Raw genomic sequence first — 24,437 nt, 5'->3', positions numbered from 1 at the left:
GGAGATGTGAGAAACAGAATTTGACACTCCAGGTTTTTTATATTGTAATATATTGACTAAAACAGGCACCAAAAATAACCCAGTTGCCGTGACACTTGGTTTTGTGTGTCTGCTTAGTTTTTAATAAGCCTCTCGTTATGATTCCGAGCACTGCGTAGAAATCCACTCTGCCATCTTTTTTTAATGCATTAAATGATCTACAGGGTGTTTCTTTTGTGGCGAAACCCCATTGCCTCAGTATGAAGAGCGCACAGCGTACATGTGTCTTTGTTTAATTCAATGTGTTTTCCTCTTTCAGTACTGGAAATAGGACATTTTAGTTCTTCAGTCACCATTGCAGCAAAGCGGTGCGTTTCTGAGAGCGTGCGGGGCATGAGGAAGGGCAGGAAAGGCACGCCATGCGTTGCTCACAGGTACACGCTTTGCATCGCCTAGGTGCATAAAGCCTGCGTGCTTTTTACAAACAGCTCTCGCAGCTAGGTGCATCTTGAAGACATCACTCCCAAGGAAGGGGATTTCTGCAGTTTCGAAGTGGCCCTCTCTTCTGTGCAGTTCGTGGTTGGTTTTTCCTTTCCTCCTGAAACATCAGTGTGAAGAATCAGAGGGCTAGAGAAATAAAAAAATATCCACTGGTTCTTGTTTAATATCAAATAACCTCCAGTGTGGGATTTTTATCTTGCTGTCTTTGTGGTAAGAGAGGTAGAGAAAAGACACTTGAAAGCCTACGACAGCGTAGCCTGTAGGAGCTTTACAAATTGATTCATATGTTCCATTCAGAGCAGAGATTTGATACAGGGTAATGAAATCAAATGGCTTAAAATAATCTTTTATCGATTTTTATGGAGAGAAGTCTATATCTGCAAAATCAAACCGAGGTTATGGCAAGATCTGCCTTCAAATTTTGCTTTGTTTTGTGCATGTGTGCTTTTAAAAGCACAGGGGTTTTTCTGTGCTTTGAATGCCTGCTTCTGCTTCCCTTTAAGTCTGAAGCGGAGAAACGCGTGCTGAAATGTTAGCAGCATAAAAACGTACTGTCCTATTTAATACGCTTTGGTACATGTGCAGAGTTTTGAAAAGATGTTTTTTCTGAAGCTCTGCTGTGCTGCCTTGGTTTGATTTGGCGTGGGGGCGGTGGGTGTCCCTGCCACAGAGCAGGTCCCCGTGGGGCGCAGCGGGGGACGCGCCTCGTGATGCTGCTCCAGACTCATAAACAAACCGTCACGTGGCTGCGCAGCCCTGCAGAGCAGCGTGCGGGCAGGGATAGACAGCGAGAGCATTATCCTTATTGGATTTCCCCTCCGAGCTGGTGCTGATTTGAATGTTTTGGAATGAGTGGTGAATGAAACAACACAAGGTGCTTTTTTTGTTTTCTTTTCCTCTTTTCCTTCCCCCCCACCCCTTTCATTTCAGCTGCAGGGTTCAGAGTGCACAAAGAGTCACTGAACCTGTAAGAAGCTTCTCCAAATGCAGGTGCTGGCAATGCAGCCTGCTTTTCTTTCTTGACAGAAATATGCTAGCATGAGCAAACACTGTATTCTTACTGTCATATGAGAGAATGTAAAGGTGCAGATAAAATAATGAATATACTTGAGATTTTAAAGAATTTTATTCTGTGCATCTTTTTTTCCCTTCCATTTAACCAATAGTTGTTTTATTAAAAATGGATTTCTCTGTTTGCTGAAGTGTAGCTCCTTAGACCCACCACGTATCCAGTGGAAGCTGCATCACTCTGGATGTGAGAGATTCTTTGGACCAGTCTGCTAACTCTTGCTTGTGAATGATTAGATTCAAAAGCGTTTAGGTCTAAATGTAATTATAGCTCAGTTTCTCTGCGTTGAGTCTTTTGATTTACAGCGTGCACGTTATAAATGAGTAGGATACTGCCCATAAAACAATATATACTGCAGTAGTTCACTGAGAACATAACTTGGATCATGAGATCAGACTAATAGCTAAATACTTCTTAGCTGTAGTCTTCATCTTTAGATACTGGAGCTCAGCAATCCTTTAGTTTGTTGGATGCGTAACAGCATTGCTGATTTATCAAGCTAACCCCAACCTAAACCAGCAGCGGCTAGATGCATACTTGCATGAACTTTTGCAGCCTCTGGTTATTGATAGAGTTGCCAGTAGACTGTATTGATGTTTGGGAAGTACCAAGTTCACGATGATACTTCATTAATGGTTTGTAGGGAGTAACTCATGAGGCTGCCTTTTAGGAGTCTGGGGTGGGGAGGAGGCTTGACGATTGATTTAGGAGCTCAAGGAAGAGACTGCAGAGTGTACAAGCTCCTGAAGGATAATTTAGGCCAACAGGGGAGCAGGGGAAAAGCTAATGTACAGCAGGAGATGGTAGAGTGAACAGGATGCTGTCCTTGTCCATCCGGATGAGACAAATGTGAGCAAAGCTATACGCTGCTGTGCAAGTGAGATGGAGTCTGAGGGAATGAGAAGCCGGCCAAGGGACTTGTGGACTTGTAGAGTTTCTTTTAAGTTTAGCTTGGCAGGTTTCAAACTACATTTGAAAAGATTTTGGTTTCCAGAGACATTGCTATTAAGTTATTTGTGCTGAGCCTATTCTTTCTTTGTTATCCATTGCACCAAGAACTACAAAATGCTTTTAAAATCATCTTTTCTCAGAGGTGCTTAATGCTCAGGAACATGTTGACCTGGTAATGTCATTCTCTAAATGATAATTTTTAATCCAGATATATTTGTTAATCTTAAGAAAGGCAGTTTGGAGAAATCTCCCTAGTTAGGATGCAGACGGTTTGGACCATGTCCCAGGCTGCGCAGCTATGGGTAGCTCAGATGGACTCCAGGTTCCTTGTTTGTGCCATGGGTGAAATCCTGTCGCTTCCCCACTGGTGTGTTGAGTAATGCAGCTAAATCCACCAGTGACCATGGGGTACTTGAACCCTGTGGCTGTTGGTGGCTGAGAAAATCCAGTTGTGATTGACACCGGTTGTGTAGTAGGAGGTTTATCGACCCTTGAACAGTGGAGTTAAGTGGGGACCAGAGGTGAAAGAGGTGGGAGTCGTGTGTGTCTGAAAGTGTCTACACTAACTCCGTGTGTGTGTGTCCATCCTGCAATGGAAGAGGCCACCATCTCTCTCCAGTGAGCATGAACAGCAGAATTAGATTAACGTTTCTTTTCTCAAAGGCCAAATTCAGCCGTGATATCTCTTAAAAACAATTATTGGCATGAAGTTAATTCAAAGATACTCAGTGGTGTTAAGTGTGTAAACTTGCTGAGGTGGCACTGTCTGTGACAAAACAAAAGAAAACAATGTAGTTTAAAAAAGGAAATTAACTTGTAAAGCCATTTGGCTTACTACTTAAAAAACCTCCAAAATCCAAAAAGCCCTTGAGTCAAAATATCAAAGATAGAAACTTTTGGAAATGATACCTTGTCTATGTTTTCTTACAAGAATCCCAAGACTGTTTTACATCCTTTTCAATAATGCAGTTTATAATACTCCTTCAAGCTAAATCTTACAGTTAAGTGACGTGGTGCTGACTTGTATGGATTTGTTATGTATCACCGTAAAGCCGTTGGCTCGGTACTGTTTCGTCAGACAAGCCTCGCTTCTTCCCATGCTGAGGATGCTGATGTTTGTTGTCATCCTTTAAGGTCTGTAGAATCTTCACCAGAATATTTCTGCATTTGTTTGTCACAAAGGGCCCACGTCTGATATTACAAAGGTATTTTGCATTTCAGACTAGGCTGTGGTCCACTGTTAGGGTTGCAATATCTATTTCTTTGTGGTTACTGACATAGCCACTGGTAGAATTTTTTTCAGATATCCCCACAACAAGCTGATTTCTAAAATAATTTTAAAAGGGTAATCTGGCTTCTGCCTTGTCTTTTCTCTATTATTACGTACTAACAGCCTGGCAAGAAAATATTTGAACCTCAGATCGTCTGAATAATTGTGTACAAAGATTCTGAAAGAAGTCTGTAATTTAGGGCTTATTACATTTTAAAAGAAAATTATTAGTCCTGTAGTGTCAGGGGCTTTTGCATATCAAGACAAACAACTGCTTCTGTTCCTAAATCTTGCCTTGAGTAACTCATCATTTTTTTACTGTGTTTGTTCCCCCTCTGCTTTAAAATGGGCATCAAAAACAACCACTTGATTAGATTTCATGCTTTGTAAAGCATTTTGAGAACTGCTGATTAAAAAGTGCTGCATAAATGTGAAGTATATATTTTTCTGTTACTAAGCATTCATGAAGTTTAATTTGTAGGAACCAAGGCCGAGACGCTGATGTTGGTAGGAACGAGCTCTTCAAAACGTGGGAAAGGGTAGCGGAAGGGTTGTGAAATGAACTATTGGTTGAAAAGCACTTCCCAGGAAAGGTATAAATGGATTAAAAGTTTCCCTTGTGGGGAAGGACATGATGTAGGGAGGAGGGAGTAATTAGTCAGTTTGGAGATCCTTCTGTAGCAGTTAATCCTCCAGCGCCAGTGTGGCCACCAGCGGATACTGCATCCTTAGGGATGATCTCTGAGAAGCCACTTTACTTTCTGTCATCACTTTAACAAGCCGCAGTGCCTAGATAAAGTGCATCGAATGATTCTGAGAAATATTTAAGCTGAAATATGTATTAAGGGTAGTAGCTGGCCCAACCCCCTTATTTTTTCCCCATGTCATTCCTAATTCATAAAAACAAACCATAAAACCCCCTTGAACTTTGTGCAAAAAAGTCTGTTGCTCTGTAATTTCCAATTTAAATGACGCTTCTCCGTATTTGACTGCGGGCAAAATCAGCCATTCTATTCCCATCTAATTTAATGCTTTTAGTTTTGGGTGTGTGGGGGACATCCTGGAATACTAATTATTTTTTCCCCTCCTTGTTTCTTTTTTCATAACCATCAACAGATCCTGTGATCTGCTGTTATTTGGTAGTTCCCTTTTATTGTTTTTCAGTGAAGGTTCTGTCTGCAAATTTGGATTTGTGTCATTTTACTTCAGTCAGCATGATTTTTTTTTTAAACAGTGTTTTCAGGATAGTGTTTGCATAATTACAGAAAACTTTAATGCATGTGGAAGTTTAGGTTCATGTAACTGTAGAGAAGGCAGGGCCTTCCTTGCTTGAGATAGAGACAGATCCATTCATTGTTTTATTTTGCAGTTGTAAACATAGGAAGAGAAATGTCATTTCTAATGATGGAATTGGAAAGCATTTCTCAAATTGAGTGTGGTCTGATGGTGATGCTGCACCATCCCCCTGTGGCTGGCAAAACCAACTGCCTTTTGTACTCACCAGAGGTGATAAATAACTCTTTGTCACAACATTTCTCAAAGTCAGCATTAAATGTTTCTGGAGATGATACAATATTGATAACCCTAGCATAGCCAGAAATATTTTGTTCTTGGTCTGCTTTGTGTATTGTAAATATACACCTAGAGAGAACTTGGTGAATGGCATGGCTGACATGTTCAGAATAGATCAGTAAAAGGAGAAGGATGCACTTTTGAGTAGCAAAAAGGTAGCGTAGCATTGTGAAGAGTTTGAAAATGGGAAGCCTGATGATGCTTTCACCCATTTGACCTCTATAACCAAAGATATCTGCAGTTACTGGCTCAAGGAGACTCATAACTGGAAAAAAGGTAATTGCCATCTTGTTTGGTGCAGTATTATTGAGAAATAAAGCTCAGAATTAATTTAATTTTCAATTTGTAGGTGTTTGTAGGTGTCTTACAAATCTAATAATTTCTAGGGTAAAGGAGGTTGTGAGAAGCCTTTACAGTCTGTCTGCAGTCTGCACGCGCTGCATGAAGAAGTTGTAAATATTTTCATTACTGAATTCTATAGTGCTTGTTTGTTTTGGGAACCTGCATCTTCTCCTATACCTAATATTAATCCTCTGCAGAGTAAATTAAATTCTTAGCGGAATTTTAACATTAAAAGAGAATTTTAAAAAACTCCAGAAAAGGGTCAGTCAAATTAGAATGCTTTAGTGGAAGAACATCTGTGCTTTAATTACTGTAACATAGACCTTTTTTTTAATGGTGTAAATATGTGGAACCTGGTTTTTTAATAATTTCAAAAGATAATATAAGCTTTGCTGTTCTTAGTTCTTCAAAGACCTTTTTATAATTTTCCTCCCTAATTTTGGTGGAAGAAAAAATACTCCATATTTAAATCCTTCCCTCCAAGTGAAGTGAACTTTAGCTTCTTGGGATAAATTTAGATCATTTTTCTTGTTGCAAAGCAGGATGAGTTTTTAATAGCTTTTAAAAGTTTGTCTTGTTCTGGGCATGCAAAGTGATATAAAACAATTGTAGCGTTACTGTTTAGATGGTGAGAAGCACAGATTATTTTTTCTTTAAACATCTTGCCAGAGTTTGTCTGTTAATCTTGACAGCTTTATTGCAAAGCAAAAAAAAGCGGTTGAATAAACTGGAAAAAAAAAAAATAAAAAATTGCAGCACTACTGCCTACCTGCAGCAAAGACCGTGACCCTAGGATTAAAGGGGAGTGGTGTGCGTTTCCCTTCCGCACCTCTGATGAGAACTGAATTTGCAAACGGTGCCACTTAGCGTGGCTGGGACCTTTGCTGAGATGACTTCAGCCCCAGCACGTTGTTTCGGGTTGCTGTAATTGTTTGCAAAACACGTTCAGGGGCTCTCCCCGTGCTGGTACTTGTTCCAAGCGTATGTAACATGCAAACAAACCAGACGCCGAGTGCCACGGGGGTTTAAGGTAATGTTTCTTTGTCGCAAGTACCTGTGTCTTCAGGTGCAGTGTGTTACTCTGCTCAGCTTTCAAAGCAGCAGTTATTTTGACTGAACCAAAATACATCTTCTTTGACCTGTGCCCTTTTGTCCTTTCGAAATCTTGTTTTGCTTTATAAGGTGATTTAGGTGATTTCTGTCTCTCAGCCAGAATATTCTAAGGACAGATTTACTTTGCGAGAGGAAAACTTTCTCAATCCAGCCACTGCTTTCCTGGTAATATTTTTTGGTTAGTAGTTAGCACCATTTGGTGTTCTTCTGTCTCTGGACTCTGCAAAGCCTCACAGGAAAAGTTGTGGGTTTCTTGATTTTTGTGGTTTATTATAGCTCAAGTAGCATAATGAATCTAACTCTATGAGAGTTGTACCCCAATCCCAGCCATCACAATGTATTTTGAATTTGACAAACATGCCTCTCTCTTTTTCTCCTTCTGCTTTTTGTGTAAATATTTATTTATATTGAACATGTATAGGATCTGCAAGTTAGAACCAGTTTCTGTGACCCGCAGGTGCCTGGCACGTGTTAAGAATCCATTGATCACAAGGCACCTCTATCACAACAATGATGTAGACTTCTCTCTGGGATTTATGAACTAGTGAAGTGGTTTTGTTTAAAAGATGAGGTATGTTTGTGTGATTCTTGGGCAGACCTTAGGACATTCATACAGATTATGAGTGTCACCCAGCCCTCATTCGTATGAAATCCATCTTTTTCCTCATTTTGCTGCATTTAGATACCCAATTCAGTCTCTTCCTCTCCCAGTTCTGTAGTGTGCCAGCATCACTGAACACAGTGTGGTCTCGGGAGGGATTCTGAATAAAGTTCAACAGTTTTGCCCCCTTTTGATTTTGAGAGGGCAATGAATAGTCTGTTGGACTTGTTGTAATGGCTTGGATTTGCCCAGTACTTCTGGTGTCTGCAGCATCATGACTGACGGAGCTGCTCAGCCAAGCATCAAAGTGCTTCGGCTTGCAGGCGCTGCTAAAATAAATCGGGTAAGGTGAAGTGTGTAGCAACAGCTGTATGGTTTGGGCTGTAAACAGGCCTGGGCTGTAGACGATGTATCGGTAGCATCGATACACAATCCAGTGCCAATTAGGCATGTAATTGCACAGAAATGGCCTCTAATACCAGTTTCAAGAAGAGCTGCCAAAACCACAGTGCTCAAGGCCTCTCCCTCTGAGTTCGGCCAATGCTCGAACGAAACAGCCCCCAGCTTGTTCCTCCGGGACACAGGCCTGCCTTGTTAGGAAATTGGTGAAGTTTGGGAACCCACAATACCTCACATAGCTCTGTGTACAGTAACGGAGGGTGGAAATAGGGCCATAGGCATGAGCAACCAGATGAGTTATAAATATAGAATACTCTCTCAATTCCAGTTTCGTTAGTCATGGGAGGACAGTGAGAGTTTTATAAACTTATAAGGAATATACAAACAGTTCTGAATTTAAAATAACTCTGTATAATTTTTTTAGTGTGTGAAAAGAATATTCTTTTTTGAGACCATCCATGTAAGTATCTGCTATACACAGTGTGTAAAGATCTGTGTATTTATATGTTCATGTGAATGCGACTTGAGATGACAAAAAAAGGTACCGGAGGGGAAAAGTGTAGCTCAAATGTGCCAAACTCTAGCAGAAACAGAGTGGGAAGCAGCATGCTTCCCACTTTGTGCCAGTATCAAAAACATGATTCCCCCTTTTTTTCTTTAATAAGTGCCATCTGATGCCGTCTCCGGCTTCAAAGCAACCCCGGGCAGCATTGCTGAGCTGGCTTTGCTGCAGCCTGGAGCCCCTGTCAGATCCAGTGATACAGCTCACCTTGACTGTCCTTCCTACAAATAAATAAATAAATAAATAAATAAAAACTGTCTGGTACTCCCTAATCTGATCACAAATCCTTACTGCAGGAAAGGATTTAGAAAGTCTGAGGCAATGTCATTATTTTTTTTTCCCCCAGTCATACTAATAGGAATTCCTCAAAAGCACGTGTATAAGCAGAGACAACTCGCCCATCGCAGCGTTAACTGTGTTTGACTACACGGCCAGCAGTGGTGTGTGTCCGTTTGTCCTGCCGAGTGCATTACGCGTGCTTGCAGTTTCTGGGGGGTGGCATAGTAAAGCGTGGGTTTCCTTGTTCAGTTTATTTTATCAAAGTGTTGGAAGAACTGAAATAGTTCTGTCTCATAACCGAGGATGTTTTTAAAGATAGTGGATGAAGTGCAGGCTGGATGACATAATGTCACCCTCCACTTAGGTTAGAAGAAAACACTGAGCAAACACATATGCTGTTCCCCTCACTGCTCCAAGCCACTTTCTCCCAGTGTCTTCTAATTTCAGGTGTTTCAGTCCTTTGCTTGGCTGGGCATTCAGAGCTGCTGAACTTGCAGTGGTTCGCTTGGGGTGTTCTTTGGGGTTGCGCTAATGTCCAGTGCCTCTGCGGATCAGGAGCATCCCTGTGCTTCTCAAAGAAGGCTCTGCAACCTGGCTCAGCCTTTTCTAGCCGCAAACGGAGCTGTTCAGTAACCCGCAAGCAAACAGGCAACTGTTGCAGCAGTTTTGTTCTTTGGAGATCACACTGTGTAAGATGGAGTTAAAAGTTCATGTCCAGGCAATTCGGGATGATATACAGACTATGAAAGCAATTTGCATCAACTCCGAAAAGATACTAAATGTTTTCCCTTTTCCCTCTGAACCACTTCCAGCCACAGTCAATGGTGTTTGAAAAGAAACTAATTTTAATAGAGATTTCAAGACATTTGTATCCTTTCTGCTGTCCGTGTTTGCTGTGAATTTGTTAAAATGCATTAAGAGATGGATTAATGCATGATCTTCCAGTCTGGTTTTGGGTCCTATAAACTCTGGCACCTTCTGTATTCCCTCTGTGTTTATGATAGAGAATCACAAACTGGTTTGGTTTGGAAGGGACCTTAAAGACCATCTAGTTCCAACCCCCCTGCCATGGGCAGGGACACCCTCCACTAGACCACGTTGCCCAAAGCCCCATCCAACCTGGCCTTTGAACACTTCCAGGGATGGGGCATCCACAGCTTCTCTGGACAACCTGTGCCAGGGCCTCACCACCCTCATGGGGAAGAATTTCTTCCTAAAATCTAATCTAAATCTCCCCTCCTTCAGTTTGAAACCATTACTCCTTGTCCTGTCACTCCATGCCCTTGTAAACAGCCCCTCTCCAGCTTTCCTAGAGCCCCCTCAGGTACTGGAAGGTGCTCTAAGGTCTCCCTGGAGCCTTCTCTTCTCCAGGCTGAACAAGCCCAACTCTCTCAGCCTGTCCTCATAGCAGAGGTGCTCCAGCCCTCGGATCATCTTTGCAGCCTCCTCTGCACTCACTCCAACAGCTCCATGTCTGTCTGGTACTGGGGACCCCAGAGCTGGACGTAGTACTGCAGGGGGGGTCTCACCAGAGCGGAGTAGAGGGGCAGAATCCCCTCCCTCGACCTGCTGGTCACGCTGCTGGGGATGCAGCCCAGGACACGGTTGGCTTTCTGGGCTGCTAGTGCACATTGACTGGTCACATTGGGCTTCTCATCCCCCAACACCCACAAGTCCTTCTCCTCAGGGCTGCTCTCCATCCATTCTCCACCCAGCCTGCGTTGTGCTTGGGATTGCCCCGACCCCAACGTGCAGGACCTTGCACTTGGCCTTGTTGAACTCCATGCAGTTTGCACAGGCCCACCTCTCAAGCCTGTCCAGGTCCCTCTGGCTGGCATCCCATCCCTCCCTGACTGTACCACACAGCTGGGTGTTGTTGGCAAACTTTAGAATGAAAAAAACCTCCATGAACTTATAGAATGAAAAAAAAATACATGTTTATTAAAAGTTACTGTTTAAAATTATCTAAATATTATTATTATATGAGTATTAGAATTATTCTGTGATCATTAAAACCAAGGAAAGAGCTCACCTTCTGTTTGTTGTGGTTCTCAAGAGCACAACCTTCAGTTGCTGTTGGATTTGCTTACACTCTCTTGTATTCCTGGAAGTCGTGAAGGAAATACTTTGTTTAATCGTTTTGAACATAATTGCCATTAATATTGTTTCAAGTGATGTTGATCTTAAGAGGATGAGTAAATATCGTAAGTGATGACGTACTCCCAGACTTACTAGTCCGTAATTTAAAACAAATGCACCCAGGTGTCTCTGACAACTTTCCAAACCATCAGTATTTTTGCATCTTGTTTTGCCATTGCATTGTAATTCTTCCCTTTTCTCAGGTTCCTAAATACCTAGTTCTTAATCCTGGTTTTAGCGGGCTGTCTCACTAACAAGTGAACAGCTTGAAAAAGTTTGCTCTGTAGTAAAATATTCTGAATGTTCTTGCTATTTCTTGATGTTTCCTTGAGTTTTAATCTTACTGACGATTAAAACTCAACAGATTGTGTTATTTGTTGTTAATGCAGGTGACCCACTTGGAGATGAGCAAAAACTTTCTAAATGTTGTGCCCTACCATGTATATTGTAAACATTAGTTTTACTGAAGCTTGCCTGCCCGTCCCCCGTCTCCCCCCCCCCCCCCATTTTTGGGTAATTAGTCTTCAACTGGAGCAGTGTTGATGTCTGCCTCTAAGATGAGAATTACGTTTTATTGCTTGTGCCAGAATGGTTAAGCCTTTTGATGGGCTTAATGCATAAATGCGAAGGGCATTCCTGAAACGAAGCAGGAGTTGGATCCCTCCGAACCAGTGACTTTTTTTTTTTGCCAAAGATTAAACTGCCTTTATCCTTCAGCATTAAAGAGAACTACATAATTTAGGCCAATGTGATAATGTTATCAAACTGTCTTCCTCCTTTAGAATAAATCTGGAATGTGAATAGTATTCTTCCTCCAGCTGGGGTTTTGCCAGAAGATGACTGACCAGCACTCCTTGCTTGCAGTATATTAATTAAATCCTGTAAAGCTTATTGCCTTACACTTGCAGCATTTGGAAGACAGGCAGTTTAAATCTTGGTTTAAGCAACAACAAGCAAAACCCCAATACATCGTTCATAATCTGGAGTGAAAAGGGAAATAATTTGCTTCAGAGCTGTTCTGCAGCAGCCCTTTTCTTTCCTTATGCATTACTGAAGAGTTCAGGAGCTCCGGTTACCCCTTTAGAAATGTGAAAAGATTGGTGACCGTGAGTGGTGGGTGATTGCAGTGGACACGGAGCAGCTTTCACCACTGTGGGGTAATCCTTGCTTTCCTGCTTTCATCCTCACTGGCATCGACATTACTGTTCTGCTTTGCATCTTCCAGTGGGAAATTTCCCTTTTTGTGGAGGAAATGTTTCTAGAACAGTGCAGCACTAATGGTAAAACCTTCCCAATCTATTTGTTTACCTAGTGTTGAAGATAGAGTAAAACTGGCCTGAAAGCCTGATAGATGCTTGCGTATATGCCTCAGTTGGGTTTGTTTATGTACTGAATTCATACTGGTGTGGAAGGGACAAAATGGACTTGTTTTCTTCCTCCTCCTCTCGAGTGCCAGCTGCAATGATGCCAGTCTGGGTTGTGCTGGGCAACATAAACTGTTTTGAAAGAGAATGCAATTTGTGCTGCCTGGGTTTGTCAATAAGTCGTGTTTATTTGCACCTTCCTGGTTGTTAGTATTACGCACTTAGCAGCAAATGGAGTAACTGTACTATCTATCGGTTCCTGTTGACTGTGGTTTAAGGTAGTTGTTTTCTTCACTCGGGTTTCCATTTGCTCTAATTTTGGTGTGATGTGAGTAGCTGTAATGCTGCTGGAGCTTTTAGCAGGGTTGATAGCTTCACTTGCAGAAAACCTGAAGGGATAGGAGGTTTTACGGTGCCAAATAGTGTCCCCAAGTCCTCTAGTCACTCTAAATAAAATGGATTTAGCACACATGTTGTTACATATCATAGCTGGGAAGCCTGGAAGCTGTTTGGAGGTAACTTCTAGGGTAAAGAATGAATGATAGTTGGCCAAAAGAGGTGGTGGTGTCATCAAACCCCAGTGTATCCAACTGAAATATGCTTTGGGTTGTTTTCATCGTCATTTTTAACAGTTTGCTCTGTTCTTTTCAGCCGGGAAGGAGAGCTACAGGTACGTTGTGCTGAGGCATTTGTGTGTCTGAGGGATTGTAAACCACGCCATGGGTCTCTGGCTCCTCGGAGCTGTGCTTGATGTGTGTGCTGCTCTGAAATGCTCTAGGTACTAAAACTGTCCTGAGGGGAAGGGAAAATACTAATGCTGCAGAAAAAAATTGTAAAACTAGAAGGCATCGAGTACTTCACCACAACAATACATTCGAGCAAAGTGCTAGTTTCACTGAACGATAAGTATTTCCTCCCTCTTTCACAGATCTTTCTGCATCTGGTGGTATCTGAGAGTCTCCAGGTGCTGAATGGTGCTGGGCTTTCTTCTCCTAACCTGTCTCCACTCCTTTCTTCCACTTCCTTTGCTCTAGAATCATCTGCAGGTGCTTCCAGCTGAGCAGTTGGATCCAACTGCTGCACAACTGGCTGTACAGGCATTTAGTGTGGTACTGTTTTTCAACCATAAAATCCTGAGGACGGGAATGTAAGAGTAGATTTCTTTATCGATCTTTCATATTGTTAAAGATTGAGCAGTTAGTGGTGACATCAGGTTGGGCAAATCTTTTGAGCTTGTTTTGAGGTTCTGGATGTTTTGTCACACCTGCCCCTTCATTTAGGGGATATGGCATGCAGCATCTGTGACAAACTGAAATACCAAGAAGGAAGAGACCAAAAAACTTTGTGTAGAAGCCAACTAGATGTAGTTAAATCTTCAGCTGGATTTTTATAGTGGGAAGAAAAGAATTCACAGAACAACTTCGGAATAATTTCAAGATCCTTGGAAAGGTCTGCCAGATAAAAATAGGCTGGTAATGACTGGGATGTAAACATGGAAACACATGACTAGTGAAGTGATCTCAAGTCAGACATCGCTTGCAGCCTGTAGACTTAATGCCCTCTTCTTGCTTCTTGGTACAAGGTTGTATAGGCCTATCCAGATATTTTTCTGGTGAGCACAATTGTGTACATACTAGAAGCTTAGAGGAGGGAGATGATCACTTTCAAGTCCTAGTATCAGCGCTGGGTTGAACTGAACCTTTGAGATCTGGCAGTTAGTTTCAAAATCTGCCAAACTTTATGCTGAACTACTAGAAAGTAGTATGATATGGCAGCGTTTTTTTCCTTCAGGATATTCACTGAACGTGAGATAACCAGGTTTAGAGTGCTGGGGTGAAAACAGAAGAGACAAAAAAATGCCCCATTGTTAATGTGTTGCTAATACCTGTTTCTGTAGCAATATAAAGATTCTATACAACTGCTCTAAGTGGCCTCTTCAGTTCTTTGGAGATGACTTGTACCCATATTTCTGTGATTGGAACATGTTACTGCATGTATTTAATATGTGTATTTCCTTATTGCAGCCTTTATTCTGTAGTTATTTGATTCCAGCCCTAGCCATGAATCACTGGAACTGGATTTTCTGAGTAATGTCTCTCCAGTCTCTCTATTCTGACAGTGTACTGGGCAAAAGAAATCAGGTCTCATCTAGGCTGCTTGAGCGTTTGAAGTCAGCGGTTTGAAAGACCGTACCAAAGTTTAGAACATTAAAACGCAGTATTTTAAAAATTCTGTCATGTAGAGGGATTAACATTCCAAAAATTTTTTTTTCTGTCTTTGTGGATAAATTTAGACAGCTACTTTTTCAGTAGTTGGCTAGGAGAAAACTCTCCCTTCCTCCTCTGGTTTCTGCTCAAAAGTAGGCCTTTTTCCCCTCTTTTTTTCTTTCTGAAACATTATTTCATGTGAAGGATGCTCTAAAAAAGCAGAAACAGTATAAAAAAGGAAGGATCGAATATCGTTTTACAAGGAGAGAAAGAATCTTTAAAAAAATATTTATCCCACACTTGGCAACCTTTTGCTCGCCCGCATGTGACTGGCACGGTGCCATCCTTGGCAGAGGCCGGTGCCTCCGCTTGCCAGAAGTCTTCCTCTTCTGGCTGCGTTTTCACTCCCTGTGACTGATTGTTTATTCACCTGATTCTTCTGTTTCAGCATTGCTGAAGTCACGGCCGTCTTGGAAATGATAAGAACACTTTGTCTGTCCAAACTGTACAATAGCCATGATGTCAACGCTGGGTGTTCGTGGTGAGCTTTAGCTTTGTACGCACTTCAAATAGCGGGAGGTATTAGATGTCAGACAAACTTACTACCACCTCCTTAGCATGAGGCTATCCAAAAAGGAGCTGCTGTAAATACAGAGAGATGATTTGTTTCTTGCTTTTTTTGGAGAGTTGGGTTTGAGGATTTCCCAACCTTGCTTTGTGTTCGCAATTTTGGTTTAGCAACTTGGGGATTTTAATTGAGAGTAATGAATCTCTGAGTCAGATTCTCTTGGAGGACTTCTTGTTTGTAAGATCTTTGCATTTAGTTTTAAAGTATTTTATTTTCTTTCCGTATGTCAGGTCTGAATCCGATTTACTCAGTCGGCATCTTGAAATATTTTGCCTTTTTTGTGAGTGATTATAGTACCTTAATCATATTTGGAAAACCTCCTGAATTTTGTTGACAAGAAAAACTTCTCATTTGAAGAAATCAGAGAGAAGGCGAAGCATGGATGGTCAAAGAACCTAGTGGTGTTGGTTTTGCTCCAGTAAATTTGATTTGTGGCTACTGGCACTCTTGTTGTGTCCTTCTCTCAGGATCTGATGATTATTCAGTACGTTAATTCCCTAGATGTAAGTAGACACTCTGGTCTAGTCAAGCCTCCATCATCTCTTTAATAAAGTCATGAAGCTGCTTAAAAGGTCTGCCCTTGTCCGGTCTTGCTTTGACTTCCTTCTTCCATGGCTGTCCTCCAAGGTCTCTGAAATTTTCCATTATCTTGGTAGCTCCACGTGATGACAATTAAGCATTTTTTTGCCCTTGTGCTTGTCAGCAAGGATTTGTTTGGTGGTTTGGCTTTTTTTTATATAGTCATCAGCCTTCATGATCCAAGGCACTGTTGTACCTGGCTGATAAATTCTGTCCCCAAATGTCAGCCCACTCTTTGCTTATGTTTGTCTCTAATGTTCTTGCGGACTAAAGTCAACAAGTTATTGAGCGTATTTCAGCATTTTTTTTTTTGGCAAGACTGTTTTGGAACCTGCATTTTTAAATGTTCTGGTACAAATCTAGCAGCCCAAGTAGAACAGTTTGGAAGGGCAGGGGGAGGATAGATGGGGCTGAATTGTAAGGCCAGCCAGTGTTGTTTAGTAAGATTTTTATAACAGGGATATCTGAGGGAACCGGCACGTAACACAGATAAGACATTTTGTTCACAGTGTATCTTACATGCACACAGAAGGTCTTGTTCTGCCTCTTCCAAGAAACAGGATACCCCTATTGTCTCCAGGCTGAAAACTATGCCAATGTTGGCAAGAACAACCAAAAAATAGGACTGAGAGAAAAGCAAGGTTGCTGAGCTTTTAAAAAATTATCTTTAAAAAGTTTTCAAGACTTCTTGTTAAAATGTTTGTGATTAAAATATTACTATAGTTCTGAAAACCTGTTTCACTGATTGCCTTTTTCATGTGAACTTTTATGTCCTTCTGTGCTTCATTTTATGTTTCCGTATACGAGAGTCAGCAGATTTACCAGGAGATGCAGGGAATCCTATTTATGTAGCAGTCTGTTCATGAATGGCGGAGACATTAAGGGAATACAGAAGTCTTTCCCAAGAATGAAATAAACTTGATCTTTTTCTGTGATATTTATCTGAATACTCAATGTAGCAGTGTTTGGTTTTTAGCAAATTGTCTAGATGAAAACAAAAAAATCATGCAGTTAATACATCTAGTAATGAACTTTGTGGAGGCATGATGTGTGTAGTTTTTTTTCTTAGTGGGGCTTTGAACTGGAAATGTAGCTACCACACAAAATCTGAGTTCTGGCACCCACTCAGAACAGCAGTCCATCTGCTAGGAAGACACACTGATTTTTTTACTCTTTTAATCACTTAGTAGTCACAAATGCAAGTAGTGCTGTATACTTTTAAGGTGAGAGGCAATTTGTGATGCCTTGCTAAGACGGCATCTGGGCAGACTTCGCTCCTTTTACACTGGTGCAGATTACCGTCAAAAAAAGAATATACACCTGCACACTTATGTATTTTTTGTGTAAGAGTATGGTGTGTATGGTTTATTTTTTTCCTTTTCAAGAAAAAAAATCCAGCATCTTTACACAGTGCACTATTTAGCAGTGATTTCCTCTGTATTCCTGCTCTCAATAGTCTTACAAGTAACTGTCTCTGCAAAAATTTTCTTAATTTGGCCTGTGTGTGATATTTGTGGTATCTGGGTAGGCATTGGCCGTCCCCATGCTCCCATCTCCTTGTTCTCATAGTCTCCTCCTTCCACCCCCCTTCTACTTTTCAACCTGGTTTCACTCTGGAAAAAATGAGTATACAGGTATGGAGCAGTGCTGTTGGGTTGTAATGGCAGTATGTGCAAGGAAGGGGTTGCAGGGTTAAGTAATGTTTCTTTTCAAATTGGAAAAGACAGATGAGCTCTTGAGTAACTTCAGTAGCACCTTCTCACGCAGTAGACCCGCTGCATTCAATTCAGTGTATCCAAGCTATCTTTAATGCAGGCTTGTTGTGTTAGTGGCTACATATGTGCAAGTAATAGCACTGTCAGATGTTGTAAGCTGGTCTGATGATGATACTTCAGAGGTACCTGCTAATATAGGGGAGATAGTCTGCAGGTTGAATTTCCTCCACAAATTCTTAGCCTTAATTGCATAAGGAGAACCCAGCTTGGTACCCGGATGCTTAAACTTGCAAAGTGGGCTTAAAATAAAAAGTTTATAAAATTAAGCAAGTTCAATATAGAAGCATTTTGATAAGAAATGCAAAATTCTGATGGCAGTTTTACAAGTCCTTTTCGAGGTGGACACTACCTTAAAGCTGGCAGGAAATGGCTTCTTATAATCAAAACTTGATGTAGGATGTCTGGATCCTGATGCAGAGCTGTGGACAGTTGGTTTTGGTTTTGTTTGGTTTTTTTTTCTTATTTAATTACTGCCCTGTGTTATAATTGTGGTGCTCTGCTCAATAGCATTGTAAAAACATACTGGAAAGCCTAGATCTCATTATGGGAAGAGGAGGGGGGTCAAGATTTTAAAATGTTTAGTCCTGCATTAAAACAACAGTGCAGCTGCAAACTGAGAGAGAAATTACAATGCAGAACTTTTGTGGAACTGTTACGGTTTCTTAAAACATTGTCTTTCTCTGCAGGCTGGGCTCTGCTGCTTCCCTGTTCGTTTTGGGATATCATCTTTGGTTATATGCTTTTTGCCCAAATTGTTCGGTTTAAATGTCTTGTGGAGTTTCGCTTGGATCTCACTGTAGTCGTACTACTGAAATTTTGGTTTATGCTGTTATTATTGGTACTGTGTTTTAGCTAAGTTAGAAAGTGGAAAACAGTTACTTAATGCAAACCAGATTTCCTATCTGTGTTTGTTTACAGAGCCTCTGGCACACAGCTCGCATGGCTAAAAGGCCATACAGTGCTGTAATTAAAATGTTGTTGTTACATAAATATAATGCTGCCACTTCTTTTGATGTAACAGTGGTGAGCTTGTCTGCTGAGGATTCTGCTCTTTGTTTGTGTCTTCCAAGCTGAAATGCTTTCATATAAAACAAATGTCTCCATCAGTTTGCACCCCATTTTTTTTCTCCCTTTCGTAGTTTGTTCTCTGAACCCAGAATTTGGGGATAAGGCAGAATTCTGTTAGGCTCTTCAAGGGAAAATAATAGCTCCGTGATTCTGCAGTATTTGATGTGTACCATCTGTACTTTATTAAACCTTGTTTTGCATACATAAGCAACATGGGGATGCTACACTGGGGTCAACCTAGCCATGTGTGCTACAGTATAGCAGTGCTTTATTGTACAAGTGTAATTAAGTTGTTTAAAGGAAGCTTGTTTTCTTGCCATTAAAACACCAATTTGAAGTACAAATAAGACAGACAAGAAATGCTTAGAAAGACAATAAGTCAGCACTCAAAAAAAAAAAAAAAAAAAACCAACCCATAATACTAGGGCTATGGAACAGGTTCCAGTACTTGGCTGTTTCCATTATCCTTATGTTAATCTTGCTTTCAGCAGTTTTCCTTCTTCTTTAATGGGCTTATGTTATAAATGTGATCTGAGAAAAAGATATTTTCAGGCAACTACGACTGAGAAAAACAGAATTTAATTTGTCAGTTTTACAGGAGTTGGTTCTTTTTCGGACATACTCTGGAGCCCAGGGAACGAAAGCATAGAGTTGTATGGATCAGGGTACTTCCTTTAATGCCATTCACTTTATTTAATAGCTTTTGTTCATGCTACCTTGCTTTCTGTTTTACAGTGTGCCCCAGCTCATGTGGCAAGCGAGCCTGTACAGACCAAAATGAGTGTTGCCACCCTGAATGCTTGGGGAGCTGCACGGCGCCTGACAACAACACCGCTTGCGTGGCCTGCCGCAATTACTACTACGAAGGAGTCTGCATGCCTACCTGTCCTCCCAACACCTACAAGTTCGAGGGCTGGCGCTGTGTGACTAAAGAGTTTTGCTCCAAAGTCCCTGCCACCGAAACAAGTGAATACGAGAGGTTTGTGATTCACAACGATGAGTGCATGGCAGAATGCCCCTCTGGATTTATACGCAATGGGAGCCAAAGGTAACGCAGCTTCTGGAAAGTCCATTGGAGTTGTCATGTTGGGGTTTTTCCACCCCTTATTCTGTGGGAGCTTGTGATGCAAATAACATTAGGTAGAAATGAGAACATATGATGGGGAATTGCATGATTTCCTGGTAAACGCCTGCTTAGATGAATTCACCATTGAAAGGTCTGACTGTGTGTGGTCCTGGGTGTTGTGAGTTCCCACTGAGTCTTCTGAAGGACTTGAGGAGGTCAGTACAATGCAGAACCAGGTCTTCAAGTAGACAGTAACAAAACGAAAGCCCAGGAACACAAGGTTGGAGGTTGGCTGATGACCGTTATCACATAGAACAAACCGTAGGAGTTATCTGGCTTCACATAATTATTTGGTTTATGTGCGCTTGCATTTTAGACACATGTATTATTTAGTGTATTTCATTTTATTTCCCTTCCTTCACTGTTTCCAGAAGATAATAATGGTGTTTTAGAAGGGAGCAATCATGTAGATGGTGACAAAAATAATGCAGCAGCTGACAATATTATACAGAACAATTTCTTGCAAGGATGTCAAGAAATTCTTCACCTGCTGTTATTTAATTCTAACAGTTGGAGTGATGCGTGCTTATGATTTTCTTATTTTGCCAGTGGTTTAAGCAAACAGCCTTAGTTGCCTGCTGACCCTTGGAAGTCATAGACTTTAAGTAAAGGGCAGTCAGTGTGCTAAAATTCGTAGTGCTTCAATAGTATGCTAAAAAGATGTCTTCGTAGGCTGTTGGATTTTTTTTGGAAGGGTGGTTGTGATGATACCTGCACGAGTTGTGTGTCTGTATGCATGTGTGTCATTGATCCATTCAATCAAATAGTATGGCAGTCTTCTCCAGTCGACATTGGGATGTAAGCAACTTAACACGGCCTTTGCTTGAATCCAGATACTCACCTGAGAAATTTTTCCCCACTAAAGCGATAGAGTAATAATAAAATATGAAGGAAAGCGCTAGAATAAATTGGGAGCGGGGAGGACCTTGAATTGGGAAAGACACTTATCAGGAGGAGTGATCAGAGGGCACATTTTGTGCACACATGAAGTGATCAATTTTGAGATGAATATGCAGACAGTAAAACATGGAGCCTTTAAAAAGCTGCTGTAGCCAAAGGCTGGGCTGGCCTGAGTTCTTGTTCCTTGAGTTTGGCCATTAAAAACCACTTATGAGTGCTTGTGAGTATAAGAAACAGGAGAAGTGAGCCTGCGCTTCAGTGTTTGCTCCCAGCTTCTGGCAATTTGATTTTGGGGCTGTGTCTGTCTTGGTGCTTTATAGTCACTGGTGGACCTGTTTGCCTTCCATCTGTGTAATCCATTTTGAACCTGCTCAGACTTCTGGCCTGTCTCTCCCAATTCCTGTTGCAAATTAGCTTTGCCTTGCATGAAGATGCATCCTTCTGTTTGTTCAAACTTGCTGCTTTAATACCTCTTAAGCTATAAGAAATAGTGACTGATTCACTGCTCGCTTTCTCCACATCACTCATGACTGTATGCTCCCACAGGTGTCTTTCCCGAGTTAAAACAGCCAGGAACATGGAATTCCCTGGTACTGAGCTTGGTAAATGTTGGTTTAAGGGCATGGAGACGGACAACTTTATAAGAACTGGAACAGTATTTTCCCATCTCCAGTCCCTGGCTTGCCTATTTTTGGAGGTTGGGCTTGGATTAGCACGAAACTTCACAGCATGCTGAGGCTGTCTGCGTAAATGAGAAGGGTGGTCTAGCTCTTAAGTTAGAGTAAATGCACAAATGCAAGGGTGCTGGGTTTTACCTGAAGTGCCTTCCACTTTGGAAGGACCACAGCGCCTTTCAGAAGCTGGCAGGCAGTGGGTCTGGGTCCGTTCATTCACTCCCATGTTACTGTAAACGAGAGGTACGATGCTCCAGCCTCTCTGGAGTCCAGCAGGTGAGTGTGCTGAGTTATCTGCAGCCCTCTGCAGAAGTATGATAACTTTCATTCTAGCTTGAAGAATTTGTCATTAGAAGGACATGTCTTTCAAAACTTAACTCAAAGCAGTCCCTAGACTCAGAGTATGTGTATCGTTGCTTATTTTCAGTCTCCCTTTCTTTCCTAACAGCATGTTCTGCAGTCCTTGTGAGGGGCCTTGTCCCAAAATCTGTGAGGATGGGAAAACAAAGACCATTGACTCTGTCACGTCAGCACAAATGTTGCAGGGATGCACAATTCTCAAGGGGAATCTGCTGATTAACATCCGTCGTGGAAGTAAGTGATTGCCCTCTCTTTATGAACCTCTGATAAGGCTGCTTTTAATATTTTTTCCTTTTGTCTGTCAGCATAATGATAAGAACATTAATAACTCAGCAAACTGTTTGCTTTCCAGTCCCACAGCAGTGCTCCTGTTGGATTTGGCCCACTGTAGCACCATTCTCCAACATGCGGATGGAATAGGTAGTCAGCTCCCAAGTTAGAAGGCAGCTAAAGCTGGTATTTTTGTTAGCTTTCTTGGCAGGGCAGGGAACCAGGATTAGGCAGTGGGATGAGCAGTAGTCCCAAAGGAATAATAAAGGCCCAAGAAGGTGGAAAAGTCTAAAAATCCTTGCGTCTGGGTAGGTAAATAACTTCTCTGCAAGTAAGACATGGCACTGTAAGACTGCATATCCTCACTTTTTAAGGCAAGGTGTGGTGTCTTGCTAAAACATGGAATCTAGAGTGCTGAGAGCTCATATAAAGCCTCGCACTGTGCCTCTGGATGGTCGTCATTAGTGAGCTGGCCACCTTTGTCGCATGTCTTGAACAAGCTCTGGATTAAATTTGTCAGAGCAGTGATTCATCAGCTGGGGAAGTGTTGACAGTTGATGAGCTCTTAAAAGCAGAATAAAAATCGCTGTTAGTTTTTATTGGAAATGTATCTCCCCATGGAAGGTCCCTTTTGGTTTCATGAATAAGGTTGAAAGATTGAGATATATTTGATTCCCTTCTTCCTGCTGAATGAAAACTTCAGGGTTTAGGAACAGCAGCATGTGGATTATTTCACTTGTGGTCCCACTGCTACGTGTACAGTCTTCCCTTACAGGAGATGTTCCGGTTACCTGAGACAGGTGTGGCTTTTCTATTTTTTAAGTGTTATCTTAGAGTGCTGAAGAGTATCTGCTTCCTCACAGCTTATTTGGTATGGGAACCAACCATTGGTATTTGGTAATTGGGCTTCCCAGCCATCTGTTAGGACTTCAGTTAGTTTATGGCAGCAAACACACCCCATAGCAGCTTCTCCCATCCTGAGTTCCCTCACAACTGCAGCGTAACTTCTCAGGATAATGACACCAGGCAGTGGGCATGGGCCAGGGATCGCTGGAGGTTAGGACTGCAAAGCTGGAGCCTCATGAAAGATGCGACATTGTGGATCTAGGCAGGGACAGTGTAGTTCCTAGGGAGGGGGCAGTACTGAAGAGCAGAGCTTGCTCTGTCGTGGTTTTAATAATTTATTATAGAAAATCACCTTTAGCGAGCTATATGGAGTGTGCTCCATGGCATGAGGACATCCTTATGGTTTTATCTTTGCTGTTTCATCAGGAGTTCTCAGTTTTGTAGCCAAAGCTTTTTAGGTCCCTGAAAGCAATGCTTTATGCCCCAGAGAAGGGCAATAGCATACCTCTACATCTTCACTCTCGTTCTCCATTTTCCAATGGTGCTTTTGGCCCAAGTTTTGCTCTGTAGCCAAAGAGCAATTCCAGTCTCATGGATGCGTACATTTACACACGGGTCTTTTCATCCCTGCCAGAAGGCTGGCTCAACATTTGGTACTGGCTTCAGAGTGCAGTGTCCATGGAAAAAACAGGTATACCATTTGGAAAAGCAAGACTGGTTTTCCACTGTTGCTCTGTGGCTTTATTTTGCCCTCAACAATCTGCACAGGCAACTCTTACTGGGGGAGGAATATCAGTGTCTCTCATTTTCGAAAGCAACAAATACAAATGTTTTCTTTTACTAATACTGCGTTAAGCAGAACAGCAGTTAAAGCTATGAATTCTGCAATAATAAAATCACATTTTTCTTACTGTAGATAACATCGCATCAGAACTGGAGAATTTTATGGGTCTGATTGAGACAGTAACAGGGTATGTGAAGATTCGCCATTCCCATGCATTAGTCTCCCTATCTTTCTTGAAGAACCTGCGGTATATTCTGGGAGAGGAACAGGTGGACGGGTAAGTGTTCAGATATTTGTAGATGCGATTTCACTTTAATAGAAAGCCGTAGAGAATAAAACTCCTAATAAACATTCATGTACCATTTATAGAATCTTCTCTTCCACTAATATGCAGCTTTTTTCTCCTAATGAACACCATTGCACAGTCATTGCTCATTTGGATTACTATCCCAATCAGCATATTAAATTGAGTATATTTAAAGTATTGAGTATATTTTTATGGTAACTTTGTTGCTTTTCACTTTAGGTTTTTCTAGGGAGATTCTTTACATTGATAAAGTGTCTTCGTTTGTTCTTTTTGCCCTGAGAAAAGAACATCTTCAGAAACAATTGGATTTCCTTGCAATTCTTTACTGTTGGCTTTTAGCAGGATTTTTATGGAGAATATCAGCTGAAAGGAAACCTGAACTTTACTAACCTGGGAGTGCAACCGGAAGTGACCCTACTATTATGAAGTAGATTGCAAGTTGCAATTGTTTGCAACTCCTTGAAACGCTAACATGAAATGAATTACCTATTGAGCAGGAAAAAGACCGGTCAGGAAATGTAAAGTTGATCCCTTGAAACGTTTGCTGTGGGTTATATGGCTTCTATAATTACACGATGTGTGATACTGTTTGCTGTATGTAACTCCTGTTTTCCTATGATAGTAAGAAATAGCTTGAGACACAAGTTTTTATCTCTGCAGAACTTGCTGAGGTGTGGTGGTAGTCCTTCAGCAAACTGCCTTGCTCTTTCTCTTCCTGAATCATCCCAAGTTTAAACCAGTGTTCTCTGGGAGAAATAAGTCTCCTTCAGTA

General features: G+C 41.5%; 1 protein-coding gene across 4 annotated transcripts in view; it reads left to right on the top strand.

Annotated features, from left to right (window-relative positions):
- The window catches only part of IGF1R (insulin like growth factor 1 receptor), a 191,807-nt gene that overhangs the window by 122,978 nt on the left and 44,392 nt on the right, over window positions 1-24,437 (top strand). For all 4 annotated transcript variants that reach the window (XM_054837121.1, XM_054837120.1, XM_054837122.1 and 1 more), the window contains exons 3-5: window positions 19,134-19,446; window positions 21,547-21,692; window positions 23,491-23,635. In XM_054837121.1, coding sequence (XP_054693096.1) covers window positions 19,134-19,446; window positions 21,547-21,692; window positions 23,491-23,635 — 604 coding nt within the window. The remainder of the gene's footprint in view (window positions 1-19,133; window positions 19,447-21,546; window positions 21,693-23,490; window positions 23,636-24,437) is intronic.

The sequence above is a fragment of the Grus americana genome, chromosome 10, assembly GCF_028858705.1.
Source record: "Grus americana isolate bGruAme1 chromosome 10, bGruAme1.mat, whole genome shotgun sequence".
NCBI classification, from domain to species: domain Eukaryota; kingdom Metazoa; phylum Chordata; class Aves; order Gruiformes; family Gruidae; genus Grus; species Grus americana.
This window is presented reverse-complemented; position numbering and strand designations above follow the sequence as displayed.